At 38.6% G+C, this 19,279-nt stretch overlaps 1 protein-coding gene across 1 annotated transcript in view; it reads left to right on the top strand.

The window, feature by feature from the left end:
* The first annotated feature begins 3,173 nt into the window (after positions 1 to 3,173).
* WDR41 (WD repeat domain 41) overlaps positions 3,174 to 19,279 on the top strand; it is a 29,443-nt gene continuing 13,337 nt past the window's right edge. The window contains exons 1-9 of the mRNA XM_054186903.1: positions 3,174 to 3,367; positions 7,767 to 7,882; positions 11,921 to 11,969; positions 13,788 to 13,919; positions 14,275 to 14,337; positions 14,845 to 14,956; positions 16,337 to 16,399; positions 17,638 to 17,748; positions 19,061 to 19,245. Coding sequence (XP_054042878.1) covers positions 3,317 to 3,367; positions 7,767 to 7,882; positions 11,921 to 11,969; positions 13,788 to 13,919; positions 14,275 to 14,337; positions 14,845 to 14,956; positions 16,337 to 16,399; positions 17,638 to 17,748; positions 19,061 to 19,245 — 882 coding nt within the window. The 5' untranslated portion in view covers positions 3,174 to 3,316. The remainder of the gene's footprint in view (positions 3,368 to 7,766; positions 7,883 to 11,920; positions 11,970 to 13,787; positions 13,920 to 14,274; positions 14,338 to 14,844; positions 14,957 to 16,336; positions 16,400 to 17,637; positions 17,749 to 19,060; positions 19,246 to 19,279) is intronic.

Raw genomic sequence — 19,279 nt, 5'->3', positions numbered from 1 at the left:
GAATAACAACAACTGGCTTTTCAAGATTACAAGAAGGATTTAAAAAAGAAGTATACAGAAATACAAAGGTAGAGAAATGGAAAATGGAGTAAAAAAGACTGAGTTCTTTAAATAAGTAATTCAAAGATGCTCAGAAGCAAAGTTCTGAAGTCAGGTCTCATCAACAAGAGAAAAGAAACTCTCCTGAAGTCCATCTGTGGTTGGTTAACCCTGGCTGGATCTCACGTGCCCACCAAAGCCGCTCTGTAATTCCCCTCCTCAGCTGAAAAGGGGAGAGAAAATACAATGAAAGGCTCGTGGGTGGAGATAAAGATAGGGAGATCACTTACCAATTACTGCCATGGGCAAAACAGACTCGACTTGGGGAAATTAATTTAATTTATTACCAATCAAATCAGAGTAGGACAATAAGAAATAAGAACAAAATTAAAGGCACCTTCTCTCCACCCCTCCCTTCTTCCCAGGCTTGACTTCATTCCTGATTTCTTTACCTCCTCCCCTCAGCAGCGCAGGGGGACAGGGAATGGGGGTCGTGTTCAGTTCATCACACATTGTCTCTGCTGTGCCTTCCTCCTCAGGGGGACGACTCCTCATGCTCTTCCCCTGCTGCTCCAGCGTGGGGTCCCTTCCATGGGAGACAGTCCTCCATGAACTTCTCCAATGTGAGTCCCACCCACAGGCTGCAGTTCTTCACGAACTGCTCCAGTGTGGGTCCTTTCCATGGGGTGCAGTCCTTCAGGAATGGACTGTTCCAGTATGGGTCTCTCATGGGGTCACAAGTCCTGCCAGCAAAAATACTCCACCGTGAGCTCCTCTGTCCATGGGTTCACAGGTCCTGCCAGGAGCCTGCTCCAGCACAGGGTCTCCACAGGGTCACAGCCTCTTTTGGGCGCAACCACCTACTCTGGCATGGGGTCTTCCACAGGCTGCAAGTGCATATCTTCTCCACCCTTAACCTCCATGGGCTACAAGGGGACACCCTGCCTCACCATGGTCTTCACCACGGGCTGCAGGGCAATCTCTGCTCTGACACCTGGAGCACCTCCTCCCTTTCCTTCTTCACTGACCTTGGTGTCTGCAGAGTTGTTTCTCCCACACATTCTCACTCCTCTCTCCCAGTTGCTGTTGTGCAGCAGTTTTTTTCCCCACTTCTTAAATATGTTATCCCAGAGGCGCTCCCACCATCACTGACAGGCTCAGCTTGTGGGTGGGTCAGTGGTGGGATCTATCTTGGAGCCAGCTGGCATTGGCTCTATTTGACATGGTGGAAGCTTCTGGCACCTTCCACAGAAGCCACCCCAGTAGCCCCCTGCTACCAATACCTCACCACACAAATCCAATGAACCATGAGAGCTATGTGAGGCTCCATATTCACCATTTGGGAACCTGGTGCATTTCCAGCTTCTGTTTTGAAGAACACACTCCAACACTGTCTTTACCAATGCCTACAGTCTCCAGGTGCTGCCATGAAGGTCTGTTTTTACCTACAAAGATGTTGTTCAGTGTAGTACTGCACTGCATTTTTTCTATCCTGTCTCTTCCAGATGCGTGACTTGTGATACAACAGCCCAGGCTAAAATAATGAGGTATGGCAGGAAAGGAGAGGTAAAGTCCAGCAATGTATTTTCCTCACAGCATTAAAGAAGAAATAAGATCCCTTCTCATGTTGCTAACCCAAGTAAACAGCATTCTCTGTCCCTGCATCTAGTGTAGTAAGTGCTCTTCGCTCTCTTTTTAATTTTTGGAGGTATCACTATGGATACTGTATTTGAGGATACTGTATGAGGTCATACAGCTGTAAGTAGTGTTATGCTGTGCAGTCCTTCCTTCCAATAAATGAAATGCAATGAAACGAGTCAACACTTGCTAGTTTGGAGAAGATACCAAATTATTTAGGGAGAATGCCAAAGAGCAGACTGGTGATGACAAAATATTACCATGGAAACCCCGGCAGATGTAGCTGCACACACAAAGCAATCCCACTGGCTATGCCCTTAGTCTGCAGGAACAGCACCTCTGAGCTGGGAATCTAGCACAACTGAGCTGAAATGGGAAAGCAGGAGTATGCTAAAGTAGGAGTAAACATCTCCTGCTTTAAAACTGGTTTATGCCTGTCATCAACTTTGGTGTGCTGAGAAGCTGCAAAGAATTCACAGAAGTTAACAAATGGCAATACTCAGGTTACGCGCCACCTATACTTGTCAAACTTGCATCACTACAGCGTTATTTCATCCTAGACCCAGGATGCATCCCGTGCTTTCCACGCACAGGCTGGTCGTTACTAGAAGTTCAGGTTTTAGCAAACCACCATTCTCTCCTGCCCTAGGTATCTGGGAAATCTCAGGTATGTCTCATGATATTGCGTGGTGTCAATTACCAGAAACATGTGTGAAAAGGCAACAGGACAACTGCAAGGCGTAGATTTAGATGTACAGAGCAGCATCTGTTGGGCAAGTTTATACGTTAGGTGTTTCTTTGTTACCTGTGTCTGCTCAAGAAAGGGGTTTGTGAGGCCTTTTGGGTTGGGTTATGTGATGTTGCTCCATGTGCACCTAAAATTCCAAAAGGCTGCCCAGATCATTGCGTTAAGGGCAGAGGAGGAGCAGAACTGTGAATTACATGACGACTATGAATTACATGAGCGTGTCATTTAGACCGACGGTGCAGCCTCATTTGTTCTTGTTGCTCCATCCCAACAAAGACACTGTGGTCTTAAAGGAGGTTCAGCGAAGGAGAATGAAAAGAGTCACAGCCCAGGGAAATCTATTATATACAGAAAATTTTGGTGGTTGTTTACTTCAGGAAATAGGTTAAGATGGTCACAACAAAATGGTAACAATTATTCATTTGTTGTAGCATAAATTTCACCTGAAACTGTATGACAGCAAGTAAAAATCTAGTAAATATTTTATTTGTCCGTTATACGGAATTAATACGTTCGGCCGTTAAACCTCAGGATTCACGAACAGGCTAATCTGAACCAGCCTGAGGCTCCCGCCACCCTTCACGGCCCCCGTCTCAGCACCGCCCCCTCATGGCCGCCTCACCATCACCGCCCACTCATGGCCGCTCCTCACCGCCGCCCCCTCACGGCCGTCCGGCACCCATTCGGCGATCGATTGCTCAGGCCCCTCTCGGCCCCGCCCAGCGGCGGGCTGCTCTCCGCGCGGAGCTCGATTAAGAAGGCCTGTCCCTCAGCGGGAGCGCCCGCTCCGGCCATCCCGCCGAGCCGCCGGTGCAGGGGCCGTGTCGACGGGGATAGCGCCGCCGCCGTAGCCGGCCACCCACTGGGGGGGAGACGCAGGTGCCGCTCCCGATGCTGCGGTGGCTTATCGGCGGCGGCCGGGAGCCGCAGGGCCTGGCGGAGGTAAGGCAGCGGGCGTGGCGGAAGGGGGCAGAGCAGCTCGCGGCGGGAGGCGGGGCCAAGGGGAAGCGTTAGGGTCGTTGGCGGGGGCGGGGGGAGCGTTGTCCCCTCAGCAGGAGCCGTCTGCTGAGCCTGGGGGGGGGGGTCGCCCGTGGGGACAGCCGCCGTCACGCAGCGTGGCGCCGGTGCGGGGCCGTAGGGAGCTGTAGGCCGCGGGGGAGGGGAGCGCTGTGAGCTAGGGGGGCGGTAGGCGGGGGCCTTTGCTGGTCTGCCGGAGGAAGGGGCCTTCAGGGCTAGCTGGCAGCCTGTGGGGCTTTATGGTGGTTAGAAAGGCTTACAAACTTCGCTGGAGAGAGAGTGGGGTGGGGAAAAGAAAAAAACAAAAGCAGACAGCAAAACCCCCGATCTGAGCTTGCCCAGGAGCTGAAAGGCTTGGGAGCCCTCCCTGCCAGTAGCTCCTCCCTGTCAGCTCCTCCTCGTCCTGCTCGGCGCATCCTGGGCAGGTGGGGGTTGTGTTTCCTAGCTTGCAAGCCTATGGAGTTCTGACCCTCGGGACTCCTCCGTCGATAGAGTAAATTGTAGGCAGTAACATTTTAGTTCTGTGTCCTAGTTGTAGTTTGTATTAGTCGTCTAGCATTTCTTTTCAGTTTCTTATCCGTAAAATAAACTAGGCTTATGCAGTGCACTGGACACTGACATCCTTCCTGCTGCCTTACTTGGAAAAGAAGTTTTACTGGATTTGAGGGAGAGATTATTGGGATTTTCTTGTCCCTGAGACTCTGTTGAAGTTCTCAGCTTGGGCTTATTAAAAGTTAATTAACACCATTCCTGAGCTACTTAGTGCTTTTGTAATCTAGACAAATATGAGGAAGTAATTATTTTTCAGCTGCTATACATGAGCAAGTCATGACAATGTCATGGTTGATTTCAAATGCTAGTAGTTAACTTTGGTGGAAGTTTGAGTCTGTACCAGTTTGGAATGATGATGTATGATGTCTGGGAATGCCTCTGACCTTTGTCATCAGTCAAAATGTTGGTTATATTGCAGTTGTATTTAGCAGGTTTCTGTGCAGTTGTTTTTAAAAGGAAATAGGAAATAACACCTTTTTAACATGCACTAGAAAACTATGTTGCTACATCTCCCTCTCCAAAATTTAAACTCTGGCTATGGTTTAGTTATACTATGATTTAATAAAGTGTGAGCGTGAGTCAAGGTGTGGTCCAGTTCTTCCATTCTGCCATTTGTAGCTTGATTAAATCTGATCCACGTGACTTCTGTTTCCATTGCTACCACTGGTTTGCTGAATGATGGTGATCATTTTGCTTCTCCGTGGAAAAACTGAATAACAAATATTGATAAGGATTACTCCCTTAACACTTTTAGTTCTTTTCTCCTGCATTATGTAATACTGTTTCCTGTAGAGATCATCTTCATAACCATCAGTTCTTTCTACTTTTCTTAAATAGATAAAGAAACCTATAGCAGCGTGGGGGCAATGGTCTTCTGATGCTTGTTTCATGTGCTATGTCTTCAGCCAGTCATGAAAAGGCCAGATGTATTAGAGTGGCATTGCACTGGGTGGATAGAGAAAGCTGTCTTAAGTTCATGAAATGTAAATTTCTCCTTACCCATTTCTCTTTTTTTGCTGTGGAATTGAAAATCATAGAATCATAGAATTGCCTAGGTTGGAAGGGAGCTTTCAGATCATCTAGTCCAACCATCAACCTAACTCTGACAAAAACCATCACTAAACCAGATCTCTAAGCACTGTGTCTACCTGTCTTTTAAGTACCTCCAGGGATGGTGCTTCAGCCACTTCCCTGGGCAGCCTGTTCCAATGCTTAATAACCCTTTCAGTGTAAACATTTTTCCTAATATCCAGTCGAAACCTCCCCTCGTGCAACTTGAGACCGTTTCCTCTTGCTCTATCACTTGTTACCTGCGAGAACAGATTGACCCCCACCTCGCTACAACCTCCTTTCAGGTGGTTGTAGAAAGCGATAATGTCTCCCCTCAGACTCCTTTTCTCCAGGCTAAACAACCCCAGCTCCCTCAGCCGCTTCTCGTAAAACTTATTCTCCAGTCCCATCGCCAGCTTTGTTGCCCTTCCCTGTACCTGCTCCAGCACCTCAATGTCTTTTTTTATGGTGAGGGGCCCAAAACTGGATACAGTACTTGAGGTGAGGCCTCAGCAGTGCTGAGTACAGGGGGACGATCACTTCCCTCCGTTGATGGCCATGGTGTATGTCTTAAGCAGAGTGGCTCATTCTCAACTGCAGTACCGTCATGGTCCATATAAGCCAATTTATTATGCTCCGTGATACATATGTAAGTATGTCTGTGTACCTTTGTATCCATATTTTTGGTGAATTGCTTTTGACAATCCCACTTTTAAATCCTTCAGATCATGGGGGTTATAGGAAGTTGTGGCATTGTTTACTGATTATCATAGTGATGCTTACAGGTCCTGCATCAAAACATACAAATTGGGAATGGATTCCATTAGCATCAGCATCTAGCTTTCTCTTCTAAAAACTTGTTGTTGCTACAAGAGAGTTCAATTAATAACTTATATCAAAAATATGTTTCTTCAGGGAAAGAATGCACATGTAACCCAACAGTTCGGTCAATATTAATGAAGATCTGAAGAGAGCATAGCTTGTTGTCTGACAGTACCGGGGGGGGGGAAACTGTTATTTTGTTGTTGTGTATAGTACTTCATAAGTACTGTACCTTTCAATATTCACAGGCATTCTTAGAATTAAGAAAAAATAAGATTAGACACATTGTTCAAAAGAAGTAGCACTGTCTTGTACTGAATAAGAAGCAACAACAGAATACAGAATTGGGATGTTAATGTTACAAATTCTGACTTTCGAAACGGTGTTACAGTTGTTTTGTGAATATATGTTTCTATTAGTAAATAAAAATGGAAGTCGTCTGACTACAGTATTGCTAATGTCATCCAGTGACGCTGAGATGTGCTTAGGATTTTTAGAACTTTCAGTTTTTTAAAAAGAATGTTTTGATTACCTTTTGACAGCTGAACTCCAAGTTTCCATATTTGTTCAACTTTTCTTTATAACCATGCAGACTCTACTTGCATTATTTTAAATGGGAACTGCTATTCTCACATAATTGCATAAAATGAGGAACAGTTGCTTCATGAAATGCATCAGATAGCACAAAACCAAGATAAAATCACAAGAACTAGCATTTTGACAACCTCTTCATTTTAAAAATAAACACAGATTTCTTTCCCTATTTATTAACTTTGTCATCCTTAACTTCTGAAGAATAGTATCATAGACCAATACAGAAGTAAGAGAAAATAATTTATTATTCCTGCAAGAGAATGGTGAAGTTTCTGAGGATAATATGTTTGTCTTTCACGTAGGATTAACTGTCATGTGCTGCATGTTGTACAGTGTTTAGTAATTGCTGTTTTACAGTGCAGGTTCTGTTGAAGTCCTCAAAGAAGAGACAGTCTTAGAAGTAAAATTATGTTGACAGTCACGTAAAATAAATCTAGAAGAAGGAGACTGCTGTCATTGAGTTCCTACTGAGCTATTTAGATATTTTTATTTTTTTTAAAGTAATGTCTGATGTTAAGTTGTTCCAGAATGTGGAAGACCTTAAAAACAAAAAAGTTGTCTTCTATTGAAACAAACTGATGATTGAGATTAGCAGAACTATCGTGCTTGAAACTGCAGTCCTATGCAATATTTTATTGACTCTGCCTGGTGATCAGCTTGCTCTGAGTGATTGATTGTTCTTTTAATTAATAGTCTAGTAGGGGGTAATTGCAGGTGCTGTTCTATAAAATGAATAATCATTCTCTGTGTTTTTTTAAGCAGTTGGCTGTGGTGTTTTGTGAATAGAGTCCCTATGAATGATGTATATATTATGTAACAGAACAGCATTTATTCTTATTTATTTTAAATATGTCATCTTTATATAGGATTTTAAAATTGAACGGTAGATGAAAGATATGAGAGGTTTACAGACCTCGCGGAAGAGGTGTAATTTAATGAACACCTGAATGTATGGTGAATTGAGTCATGAAGCTGGCTCCACATGACAGCTCATGACTAAACTGGGTTTTCATTTTTGTGTATCAGTGATTAAAACAGTAAAAATATTTTTGTTAAACAGAAAATGCTGTATTATAATTTAAAATACATGCTACAGAAATGTATTATTTACTTGAAATAATAAGAAATGATCTTTTGTAATGATTTTCATTAAGGCAAAATGATATTTCAGAAACTTAATTTAACTTCAAATATAACTATACATTCACACAGGAATCTATATGTAGATTGTTAGACGTTACAAAGACCTGGTGAAAATAATTATTCAGTACAAAATAAATTTAATTCCTTTTTTTATGAATTTTAGAAATCCTCTGTACAGACAATCGGTGAAGAACAAATACAGAACCCTTACACGGAGCTCCTTGTCTTGAAAGGTCATCAAGATATAGTACGATTTCTAGTGCAAATAGATGATTGCAGGTATGAAATTGCATTTCAAATTGTTTCACCGCATCCTTGGCAATACTTCATACAATATTTTTAAAAATGTACTAATATTTTTAATCCTTTCTATTTTTTTAATAAACACTCCCTTTTCTTGGCATGTTACTACATCTTTTGGCTTCTCTTGCAAGTTATACTTTCATGAGAAAATAATGGTGATGGAAGTACGTTTCTTGGTACAACTTCATTTGTTTGAAAGAAATGCCTGTAGCTAATTCAGCCCTTCTTTTTTAGGCTGTTCCTGGGTTGAACGTTCCCTTCTGTACATGTCTACACACACTTTCTACTTTCTCCAGGACAATATGCAGTAGTGTCTGCTTCAGTTCTGAGTGGATGCATGCGATGTATGTTTTTGAATTGAGGACAGCTGTTATTTCACCTTTTGGTTCTACAGAAGAATGTAATAGACTCCTACAGAGACACTGTAGCTATTGAACATGACATTCTCAACAATATTGAATGTTGCCATTCCTTTCTTTCTTATCTTCTGTTATGCTTTCTTCTGAAACTTCAGTGATCAATTCACTTGAGCTTTGGTTAACGCGACTTTTTTCTGAAATTCTCAAATTTTGACATTTTCACCACTTTATTCAGAATGACTACTTAGTAAAACGCAACATATGCTTAATCTCTGCATTACATATCTCCTCCAGTTTGATCTTGTTCAACTTGCTCTTCTTTGAAATCTGACAGTTCCTTTGTTTCTCTCTTCCAATTTTTAGCTTTGTGCACTTTTTTTTTTTTTAATATTCCCAGACAATCTTTCCTTGTAGCTAGTTCTCAGTTCCTTGTAGCTAGGTCCAACTTTATTGTGAACTCTGAGGATGGAGTTATTTAACATCTGGAAAACTGGTTGTGAAGCAGAGATGAAGTCACTACGTTTACCATTGTCACTTTGGAAGTGTGACTGAGAGAATGAGTTGTGATAGTTTTATGTTAGGACCTGGCTTCTGTCCTAGCTTTGTCTAAACTAGCCTTGAGTGTTCCCTAATTTAACTTAATTCTGCAAGAGAGGAAATATTTATCTGCCTTAAAAGTAAGGTTGTGAAGCCTTTAGTCAATAATAAGCGTAGTGACTCTTGGCTGATGTGGAGAATTAAATAGAAAACCTTTAGAACTAAGAATGTAAGTAATAGGCAAGAGTCTCTCTGTTAAAGAGCTGTAGTCATTTATATCTTTTATGGATTAGGCACAGAAGGGGTTTTCTAATATATTCATCAATACACTACACTAAGTTAACATGGGTAAGAGTTTGGTTTATATCCTTGCAGCGTACAGCAGGTGTTTTGTGAAGGAAGGTTCTGTCCTTCCCCGTGCACGTTGATTAGTTGGGTGGTCTCTTCCAAATTTAGAATGCCTGCAGAATGTTACTTTCTAATAATTTCATAAAAAGTAATTTTTTATATATGTAAAAAAATTTCACAGAAGACTCCATGCAGAATTTTTAGCTTGTCAGTTTTCATTCCTAATGTAATAAATATATATATCAGAAAAGCTATATGCATTACCATAAAATTTATTTTTCTACATTATAGTAATCGACCAGAAGATTAATATAAAAATAGAAGAATCTTGTGGGGGTTTTGCAGTCTTTTTTTTTTCCCAGAGAAGTTATTAAAATGACCTTTCCTCAAAGTACTTTTTTCCCAAAACACATGCTCAATAAATGTAATTGGTCTTTATAGAAATATGAGAGTATTCTTAGATTGCATGCACTGTCTGATGCAAAGAAATTTTTTGCCATTTTGGGCTTCATTGTATGGTAGCAGGTAAATTACTGAAGCTAAACTAATGATAATAAGTGTAAAACTAAAGCTGCATTGAAGATAGGTTATAAAATAGCATATGGATAAGGAGGTTAATACTCTGAGAATTTGAGGAGTTTATAATAGAGTCGCTTCACTGGTGTTTTCTGGATTGTTAAACAGCTGATAATATTTTTCACTTGATTCTTTTCAGTAAAATTAGTATTGTTACTCAGCTTCTGAAATGTTTTTATTTAGTTCTGCAGCTCTTCCATTGTGTGCTTTTCGTCAACTGTTGTAAGCCAAGTTTCACGCTTCAGGTCTTTAGATAATATCATCTTATTGAGAATTTTGCAGAAGGATTTTCTTGTTTTCTCAGTGGCTCAGCTAAAACCAGTGAGTGGAAAATTTTCTCAGATTGGTTTTTGAAGATACTAAATAAATCCTGTATAAATGTAACAGAAAGCTGTTTTTTTTTTTTCTTCTTCTTCTCCCTTGTACTTTTTGAACATGAAGTAAGGGTCATATTGATTGGAAGATCACTAAGGAAGGCTAAGCTTCAGCAAGAGTCTTCCAAAAAAATGGACTGAGATAAAATTGCATGTAATACTCTAGCATTTAACACATTAAACTAAACAGGGTTCATAACACATTTTAAGAATAGCTTTTTTTGTTGCTCATTTGACCATTCCTTGCTCCTTCAGGAAACAGACAAAGTTACAGATGATGGTGTTCATGACTGGAAAAGAATCGGGTGACCCATGAATCTCCACCTTGGTGAACAGAATGTAACTGTAGGATAACTGACTCTGACCAATGTACCTTGGTATTTAAACAGAAATCCTGGTTAAAGATGAGGAGGAAAATACACAAAACAACACTCTATTGAACTTCTATGTTGATGAATTACATTCGTGCCTTCTTTCAACCACCAGTTTTCTTCCCAGAATTTTGTTCAAATGGCACACAGCTCCAGTATTACTCAAGGGAGGAATTGGAATTTAAAGGACTAGTCCTGAATTGTGAGAAGTCTTACTATTTTAAGTTCTTGATGTTGTGACAAAACAAGGTATAATAGAGCTAAAAGGCAACTAAAGATAAGAAATTAATGTTATCGGAGGTGTGCATTGAAGACTGTTTTTTGCTCTAATGTTTTTAAAGAAGGGCTTGATTAGATATAGAATAATGAAAGATATTAAGAAAGTACAGCTTACACTTTTTTATATTTACTGTCATAGAATAAAACAAGATGATATGTGGAAGAAAAGGGGGGGAGGGAAACTGTATGGCTTTGTGCCTGAAAACTTATTCTGTTAGGAAGTTTCACAAACATTATAATTGTAAAGAGTCTTAAAGAAAGGACATGTATGAAGTTAATGAAACCATTCACACCTGGTAACAAAAAAATTCAGAAGTGATATAACTTTTCTTCTTCATGACTTTTATGCACATAGTACAGATCTTAGTTCTCTAAATAAACGGTTTAACCCTTGGTAAAGGCTCAAAACAAAAGGAAAAATTAGAAGAGTAGAAGGTATTCTATGGAAGGTCTTGCTTCTATTCCAGGCTTTCTCCACTCATAGTATGTCTTTACTGGGATAGCTGGGTTTTGTGTTCCAGCTACAGTAAAGCTGTGGTGTTGATAAGGTGCAAATGTAGCCTAGAGAAAAAGATTGAATTTAGGTCAGACTTTGTTAATGTGAGATTAACATGCTAATATGAACTTGTTTTTTCCTCATATGGTATGCCTTCCAGCTGGATTTTTAGCATAAGTCAAATTTAGCACCTTAAATTCACTCCCTTTGGGAGTTCTTTTTAGCCACAGTTTAAAGTATCATGATAAATACTGGGCTCCTCTACTCTCGGGCTGAACTCGTATGAGTAGTTTGTAACTTGTTAGATGTCTTGCAGTCAGTTAGCTCTACTAATACTGTTTGATTTTAGAGTTTGCTGTTATTTATGTATTATATGTAAGATCTCATATTTTTTAACAAGAGAATTGGTTCTGTAATGTGAGATTCTATTTATAATAATATGTATTGGAATTCTTAAACCTTGTTCTTATATTAATTATATGTTGATGAACACATATTTGAATGTACTGACTTCAGTTTATAAACTGTAATGAGGATTTAAGAATACATATTTATTCTTTAAAGCCAGAGTCTAATATATCATGTAAATATTTTTCTTACATAACGGTTTACTGCTTTTCCATTACATTATGCTATATTGAAGTTTTTACAGTGCTTTTTTTTTTTTCCCCCAGGTTTGCATCTGCAGGAGATGATGGAATCATATTTCTGTGGAATGCTCAGGTTAGCTCTTTTTGGGGGGTAGCTTGTGTGCTCCAGAGAGGGTAGAAGTTGGGAAGAGGAGTTAGAAATGTCTAGTAGTGAAAAAGCAGAATAAATAAGAATTGCTGCAGAGGTGCTGTTTGAAAATGTAAAAGTGGAGGGAGTCTGTCAAATCTTAGTTTACAAAGGACAGCTAGGAAAGTAAAAGTTGTGTGAACCCAAGAGAACAATAGTTTTAAAATTTGGAGTGTTTTGGGAAGACATAGTGATTTTAGAGAGATTTGAGATGAAATAATGATGGGAGAAGCAGAAGTGTGTATGAACTTGTGGCTTTAATTCTTTTAAAATATGCTTGGTGTTTGCTGTGAACACTGAAATGTTGACTAGTAACTTAACAAATCGCAGCGAGGTCCCAATCGTGCCAAGACCTGTATATATACTTAAGTTTTAAGTACATTTCAGTGGCTCTATTAGCAATGTCTATTTGTAGTATAACTGATTAGACTAGGTGGAGAGCTAACACAAAACTGTGTTGGAAAGACACCAAAGTCAAGCAGAAGTTAAACATTTCATGCAGTGCAGAAACAAGGCCTTAATTGCTTGCTGTGATAAAAATTTTCTTATAGCTTTTGAAAACCTTACTAAGGCATTAGATTTATCATGGAAATAGTGCTAAGTGTGATACCCACTGTTCTGCTCTTCTGCTCTGTGTCTCCCTGTCACTGACAAAATTATAGAGAAGGGAGAAGACCTGTGTTAAGGAGGGCTAGTATACAAGTTAGATTGTTCAATAGGAAGTCTAAAATATTGTGCTGTCTAAACTCTGAGTATCAAACATTCCAATTAAGAAAGAAATAAATCTCAGACCATAAACTTTTTTGGAAGCTTTCTGCAAAATTTATGTGACATTTCTGATGGTGTAATTTTAAAATACAGAACTTGAAACTTTTCCTCTCTTTTTAGCAGTTTCAGATAGTGCTTTGCTGTAATTGAAAGCCCATTATAATTCTATAATTTGGAAAAATAAATTGTTTTTGATTATTCAAAGCCATGTCTATGAGTATATATATTCAGTGTTCTGAGCAGTTAGAATGTAAAACTCATTTAGATATCCAGGTTAGGAACTGAGTTCCATTTTCTACTTCTGTAGGATTTTTATTATGTTTTTGTTAAAACAAATCTTTTGTAATTCTAACTTAAAAACGTAGCCCACAAGTGTAAAGAAGTGTACGGTCATAACTACCCTGTATTTTAATTGCATGTTTAAAATGCCAGTATGCTTCTGCATGTGTCTTTGTAGGGTTTTGCCATCTAACTAAACAGAGCAGAAGTAGCTGCAGTTACCTAAGCAGCAGCTTGAAGCTATAGATAATGTGCATACCAAAGAACGCTGCCAGGAAATTGGCAGTACTGTGTTTGCCAAAAATATAGGTCAAGTTTTTCCAATCATTAAAATAAATAAAAAAAACTTTTTCAAGAAAGGGTTTGTCAACAAATCTGAATTTTGCTAGTATACATTAAAAAGAGGGAATGACCAATATTTGCATTAAAATTAAATGAGTTTAATGGAAAGCTTTAGTTCTTAAGGGTTTTTAGAGGTTGTTTTTTTTTTTCACCCTTAGAGTAGTTTTTATTATGTACTGCTCCTTTACAGTTATACTTAATGTGTTCTTTAATTCTAGTTAAGATCTTGAACAGTACTGAAGGTAGGAAGAAGTAAATCCATAAATTGCTTTAGAAAGGGAGAGTTTAGAGTCTTGGAAATTCTTGCCTTCAAAAGTCATTTGGTACCTATGTCATATGCTACAGTAGGCATTTTCCAATGTTTTTGTTTTTCAGACTGGAGAAAAACTTTTTGAACTTCATGGACACACACACAAAATTACAGCTATAGCACCATTTTCTTCGTCAGATGCTTCTGAAGAAAAAAAACATTTGATTTTAACAGCATCAGCTGATAGAACTGTTATTGTATCCTTAGATCTGGAGAGGATTCAAATTTCTATGGGCTTTTTGTTGGCTTTTACTTCTAAAGGTAGTGTTGAGACAGGCTGCAGGTTGTTTGAATTTATTGGCTGATCATACCCAGTAGGTATAATTGGATTACACTAGGATTTTACTTATTATTGCTCACAACTAAATGCAATCGTTGCTACAAAAATGAACCCATAGCAGACCTTTATTAATATGTCATTTTGGCTGAATATTGGGTTTTAAAGACTGAGTCTCTGCATACCTATTTCCCAATCTGTCATTTAGTTACAAACACAGCATTTATAAATATAATGCATAAAAACCTTTCAGTTTCCTTAATGAATAAAGTCAGGTTTGGGACTGCTCTAGTGGCAGACAGGTTCAGAAAGTGTCATGTTTCCATTCTACTGTAAAGGTAAGTTGAGGAAACCCTGAGTATGTCTGTTGTTTTGTTGTAGACAAGAATCTATTACGTATGGCTCATGGGCCATATGGGCAGGTGTGTTAAAATTAACAGCAATGTTTGGTTTAAGAACAGGTACGTAATGAGTGACTGAGAAGCGGACACAATTCTTATTTTATTTTTGCAACTCAATATCTCAATTTTCTTTTTGAAAGGATGTAGAACAAAGATCATTTTATGGCTTCGTTTTGTTACTATGTTAAAAAGGCAACTTACAGTCAAACTAGTTCTTGAATGTTAATAGCAGAAAAAAATCACTGAAAAATTAGTTTTTGCATTGTTGGTAGAAAAATGTAACATATAGTATGTAATTAACTCTGTATTTCTTAGGAAAGTGACACCTTAATACTGTATTTCATAGTACTTACAGCTTTATCTAGCTAAAGCTCATGATCATTTCACTGAGAAATTCCCTGTAGAACTTTTGCAGGGGACATATATCTGATTTTTGTTCTGCAGTGTTTGACAGTTCTTCAAAGACTGGATGTATGGTTGTCTGGAGGGAGTGATCTATGTGTTTGGAACCGAAAATTAGATCTCTTGTGTAAGACCAGTCATCTTACTGATGCAGGTAAAAATGTAAATGACTCATTATAGCTGTTAAAGTGCAAGTAAAATGGATCTGTATAATGATGCAAAACCAACTTGGCAAATTCTCTTTAATTCTAATGATAACATTATGTATTAGAGTCACTCTCTATTTTTTTAAATGTCAGACTTAATCGTTTTAGAATTAAGACTGGTTTTAATCTCCTGTGCTACGTGAATTTTAAAGTATGTCAGATCTCAGTAACTGTACATTAGCTTGGACTTACAGGGCTAGACCTCAGATGCTGATCTATACAGCTGTTTGCTGTAATGTGGACCAGATCCTTTGGCTGGCTTTCTGTATGGATGAGTGGGAGTTTTATTATTCTGAAGTAAAGCTTTGTATTAGTAGAGCAGTAAAGATATCTTTTTACTAAGAATCAGTACTTGTGATGTAGAAGGTTAAGGTTTTGGTAGAAATACAGTAAAAGTAATCAGATCTCAATGTCAATCATGCTTTTCTATTAATAAACTTAAATATTGTCTGTCCATGCAAATTGTTGTGTAATACTGACATACTTCACAAAGATACCTACAAAGCTGTGAATCAAATTAAAAGTTGGAACCGATATTTTCCTTATTTTTGTCATAGAATGAAATAGTGGTAGGCAAAACCTTCTGAATCTTTGAGGATATTAATGCTTCTTTTGCTTCATTGCGAAATATTATGCCACATACCAGTTGGAAGTGGCACTGTAGTGCTTAGTGTGAGGTGCTATTGAAACTTTCATAGAAGGCATCAATAGGATGTGTGGCATCCCTCTCTTCCTTCCTAATCTCTTGCTTCCTTTCTGGGGAAAGAGACAGATTCCTTATTCCTTGGGGAATTTTACTTTAATAGTGTGGCTGCACAGACCAGGGGAATTCTGTGCAGGATGAAGGCAGAGTAACAGCAAGCAGGACATTTTATCTTGTGCCCTATTCTTCTTCATCTGGCTCTGCACAATATTTTAGTATCATGCATACTGTGGTAGTATCAGTATCTGATAACTTTGGTACTGCATGTATTCAGAGTCTCAATAATTACCACAGTGTCCTCAATATTGTCCACCATTAGGGCATAATCATCTTAACTGTTTTTAGAATAAAAAGATTATTGATTCACAGCTTCACCTCAAGTTTGACATCGAGAATTCTGTTGGATTCAGGACCAAAACTCCTGACTGTACCTCTATCTGAAGTAATCTGTTCATGTCCAATGCTGTTTAACTTTCACTTCAGGCAATAGCTTTTATTTTTATAATAACTTACAAGTGGAAGGAAGATTATGGAGAACTTTATTAATAAGGAAATAACATTTTGCTGTGTTTTCTTGTGGCCAATGAATATCCTTTTCTCCTTTGTCTCATGTATTTTTCTAAAGGTATCAGTGCTTTGGTTGAATTGCCTAAAAATTGTGTTGCAGCCGCTGTTGGCAGAGAGCTAAGTGAGTATGTTGCATTTCTGTTAAATGTTCATGTTTCTTTATAACAGCTGCTTACCAGAGATATGTAAAGACCATGCTGCTGGAATTGTAAAGGAAAAGTAAATGGCGTTAAGGTGTGATTAACAGCTTTCTTCCTTTCCCCTTATTTGACAAAGAAGCAGATGATACTAATCTCATTCAGGAATTTTGTTGAGATCTGCATGGCAAAACTTTTCTATATTCTTTGTTATTGTTATTACTGGTTTTGCCACCTGTCCAGATCTGATTGTGGTGACCTACGTTGTCTGTGTGGAGAAGGTCTGGAATTCATGATCTGAGCTGTCAGATGCTAGGCTTATTTAGAGCCTCCTTATCCCAAGATCAGGAGTATGAGGTATTACCGATCTCATTATACTGTCCAAAGCTATAATGAGACAATGTGATGATTTTTATTGGTCACTTGGAGACAGGGTTTTCTGAGTATGCAAACTGTAAATCATTGGCTGTGGACAGTCGTTTAAATAAGAGTGTTGTATAAAATTACTGAAATTTCAAAATATGTAAAAAAAAAAAAAAAATCCAGGAGAAAAAGTAGAGCACTGAATCAGCAAAACAACAAACTTTGTTCAATGTGATTAAACACTTAGCTGAAAAATAGCAATCTGATATTCTGATTGGAGAATCGTGAGGAAACTATAAATAGTCTTCTTGTGTTTAGACATTGGTATACATGTAAACTTCCATCTGGATTTCCCACAGTTCATTTGTAGTGCCCTTGAAACATCATAAAAGAAATTTCAAGACTGGTTAAAATAAAGTCTTAATTTCTGGCGATCTTGATTGCCTTACCAGAGAATATTGCATCCTTTGGAATAATAGTTTTCAGACAGATAAGCCTTTAAAAGAAAAATGTTGCACTTCTACTTTACTTATCCATGAAGACGTCTAATAGTTTTCACCTCTGCTTTCTGCAGCTTCTGACATTGAATGATTCTCTGAATTTCAGAGTTACCGTGCTGAAATGTTTTACCCTATAGTTGCTGTAGTAAGAGGCCCTAATAATAACACTGAAGTGATTTATTCCCATTTTGGTTTTGGTGTTGTGAGTGGTCTTAAGTGGCTTTGCATATCTTGTGCTGTCTCATTTATAATATGTTTTAGTTTGTGTCTTTCTGAAAATGATGTTTTATTTAGGCATAGCTACATTTTATTCTGAATGACAAAGCTTATTTAGACAATTTCTTTCTTTATCTCTGAAGTAATTTTTAGGCTGGTTGCTTCTAATGATGGGTCTGAAGGTTGGAATGTCCTTGAAGTAAAACGCCTTGTTGACCATCAGGATAACATTTTGTCATTAGTCAGCGTCAATGGTAAGAGTTTGTTTTATGATGTTACTAGTTGCATTAGTTACCAGTGGGATGTTTCAACTATGGAGTTTTTATTGGGACCAAACTTTTAACTGGAGCGAAACTTCATAACTTGATGTACCTTTCTGTATAGCTGCAAAGGTAGTGAAATAATGGGTTTATTTATGGATTAACAGTGAAATGAAATAGGGCAGGTTATGATGTAGAAAAGGCACAGAAGAGGCAGTGTCATTGATGGGAGTAGAACTCTGGGTCTCCTTCCTGTTGGGAAAGTTTTAAATACTGTTTTTTTCCTGTTCCTTCTGATTCTTAAAATGGAATATGCAATGCCATGTCCTTTGCAGTTGTAGTCCCAAGGTAGCTGAAAGTTCTTGTTATGCAGATATGGGCCTGCATATAGAGCCGTTATTTAGAGGCTCTGGAGGATGATGCAGTCTCTGCTGCTTATTAGGGCAATACTGAGCTATTACCTGAAATTCTGTCTACTGTACTACAGGAGTCAACCCCTTCTAGTTTGTTCTTCCCTGTTTTTTAATGGAGCGTTCCCAGAGCCCAAGACGAGTTATTCCTGGTGTGATAGAGTGTATATTTGTCCTTGGGCTTATTTGTGTCACTTGTTGGCATAAAGGGCCTGTAGTACAGAGGTAACAAGAAGCTGGAAAGAAGAAAACGTGGATTCTGTGGTAGTTGTTTCTGGGGTTTCCTGGTGCCATTGTTTTCTCCTTTTTGATTATGAAGGGCAAGCAATATTCGGCTTAAAAAGACAATATGCTACCTGCATTAATTATTGTTGAAGCAGTTCGTTTCCATGCATGATGAGCAGAATCCATGACCAGCTACTTCAATCTTGCCATTAACTTATCCATTTAATTTGTCATTAGTATTTCTGTTTATGGCAAAGACATACTTCACTGTGTTTGAGGGGTGCTAATACACCTGCTTGTCCAAGGAATAGAAGGGTTTTGTATGTAGGCAACAAATGAACTTCAAATATTTGTACATACTTCAGGTGGTGTTCCTTGCCCTTGCTATACTGTACTGTGCACTGTGGCAGCTGAATGTTCTCCTTCCTAGTTTTAATTTTACAAGAGAGAGCTCATCAGCTTTGGCTCATCTGAGCTATGCTAGGTAATCGAAATGAGTATTTACTCAAAGGGAGAGGTTTTTGTCCAGTCAGTTACGTAGCGCACATTCTACATAGCTTCACTCAAAAGTGGGCTGTCTTAACTTTCTAGGATTGTAACTTTGTGTGAAATGGATTTTTTTTTTTTTAATATCATGTGATTTCTATGTGTGTTTTTTTTCCTCCCTCTAGACTTGATTTTTGTGACAGGTTCTCATGTGGGTGAGTTAATAGTTTGGGATGCACTTGACTGGACAAAACAGGCCTCTGAGTGCAATTTCTGGGACTCCTCTGTCCATCCAGATGTACAGCCGGAAATAAAATTATCCCAAAGCCCAAATGAAACTTCAGTTCAACACTTAACATCTGATGAGGAGGTAAGAAGCTTTAAAAATAGTTAACTACTTCAAG

The sequence above is a fragment of the Rissa tridactyla genome, chromosome Z, assembly GCF_028500815.1.
Source record: "Rissa tridactyla isolate bRisTri1 chromosome Z, bRisTri1.patW.cur.20221130, whole genome shotgun sequence".
NCBI classification, from domain to species: domain Eukaryota; kingdom Metazoa; phylum Chordata; class Aves; order Charadriiformes; family Laridae; genus Rissa; species Rissa tridactyla.
This window is presented reverse-complemented; position numbering and strand designations above follow the sequence as displayed.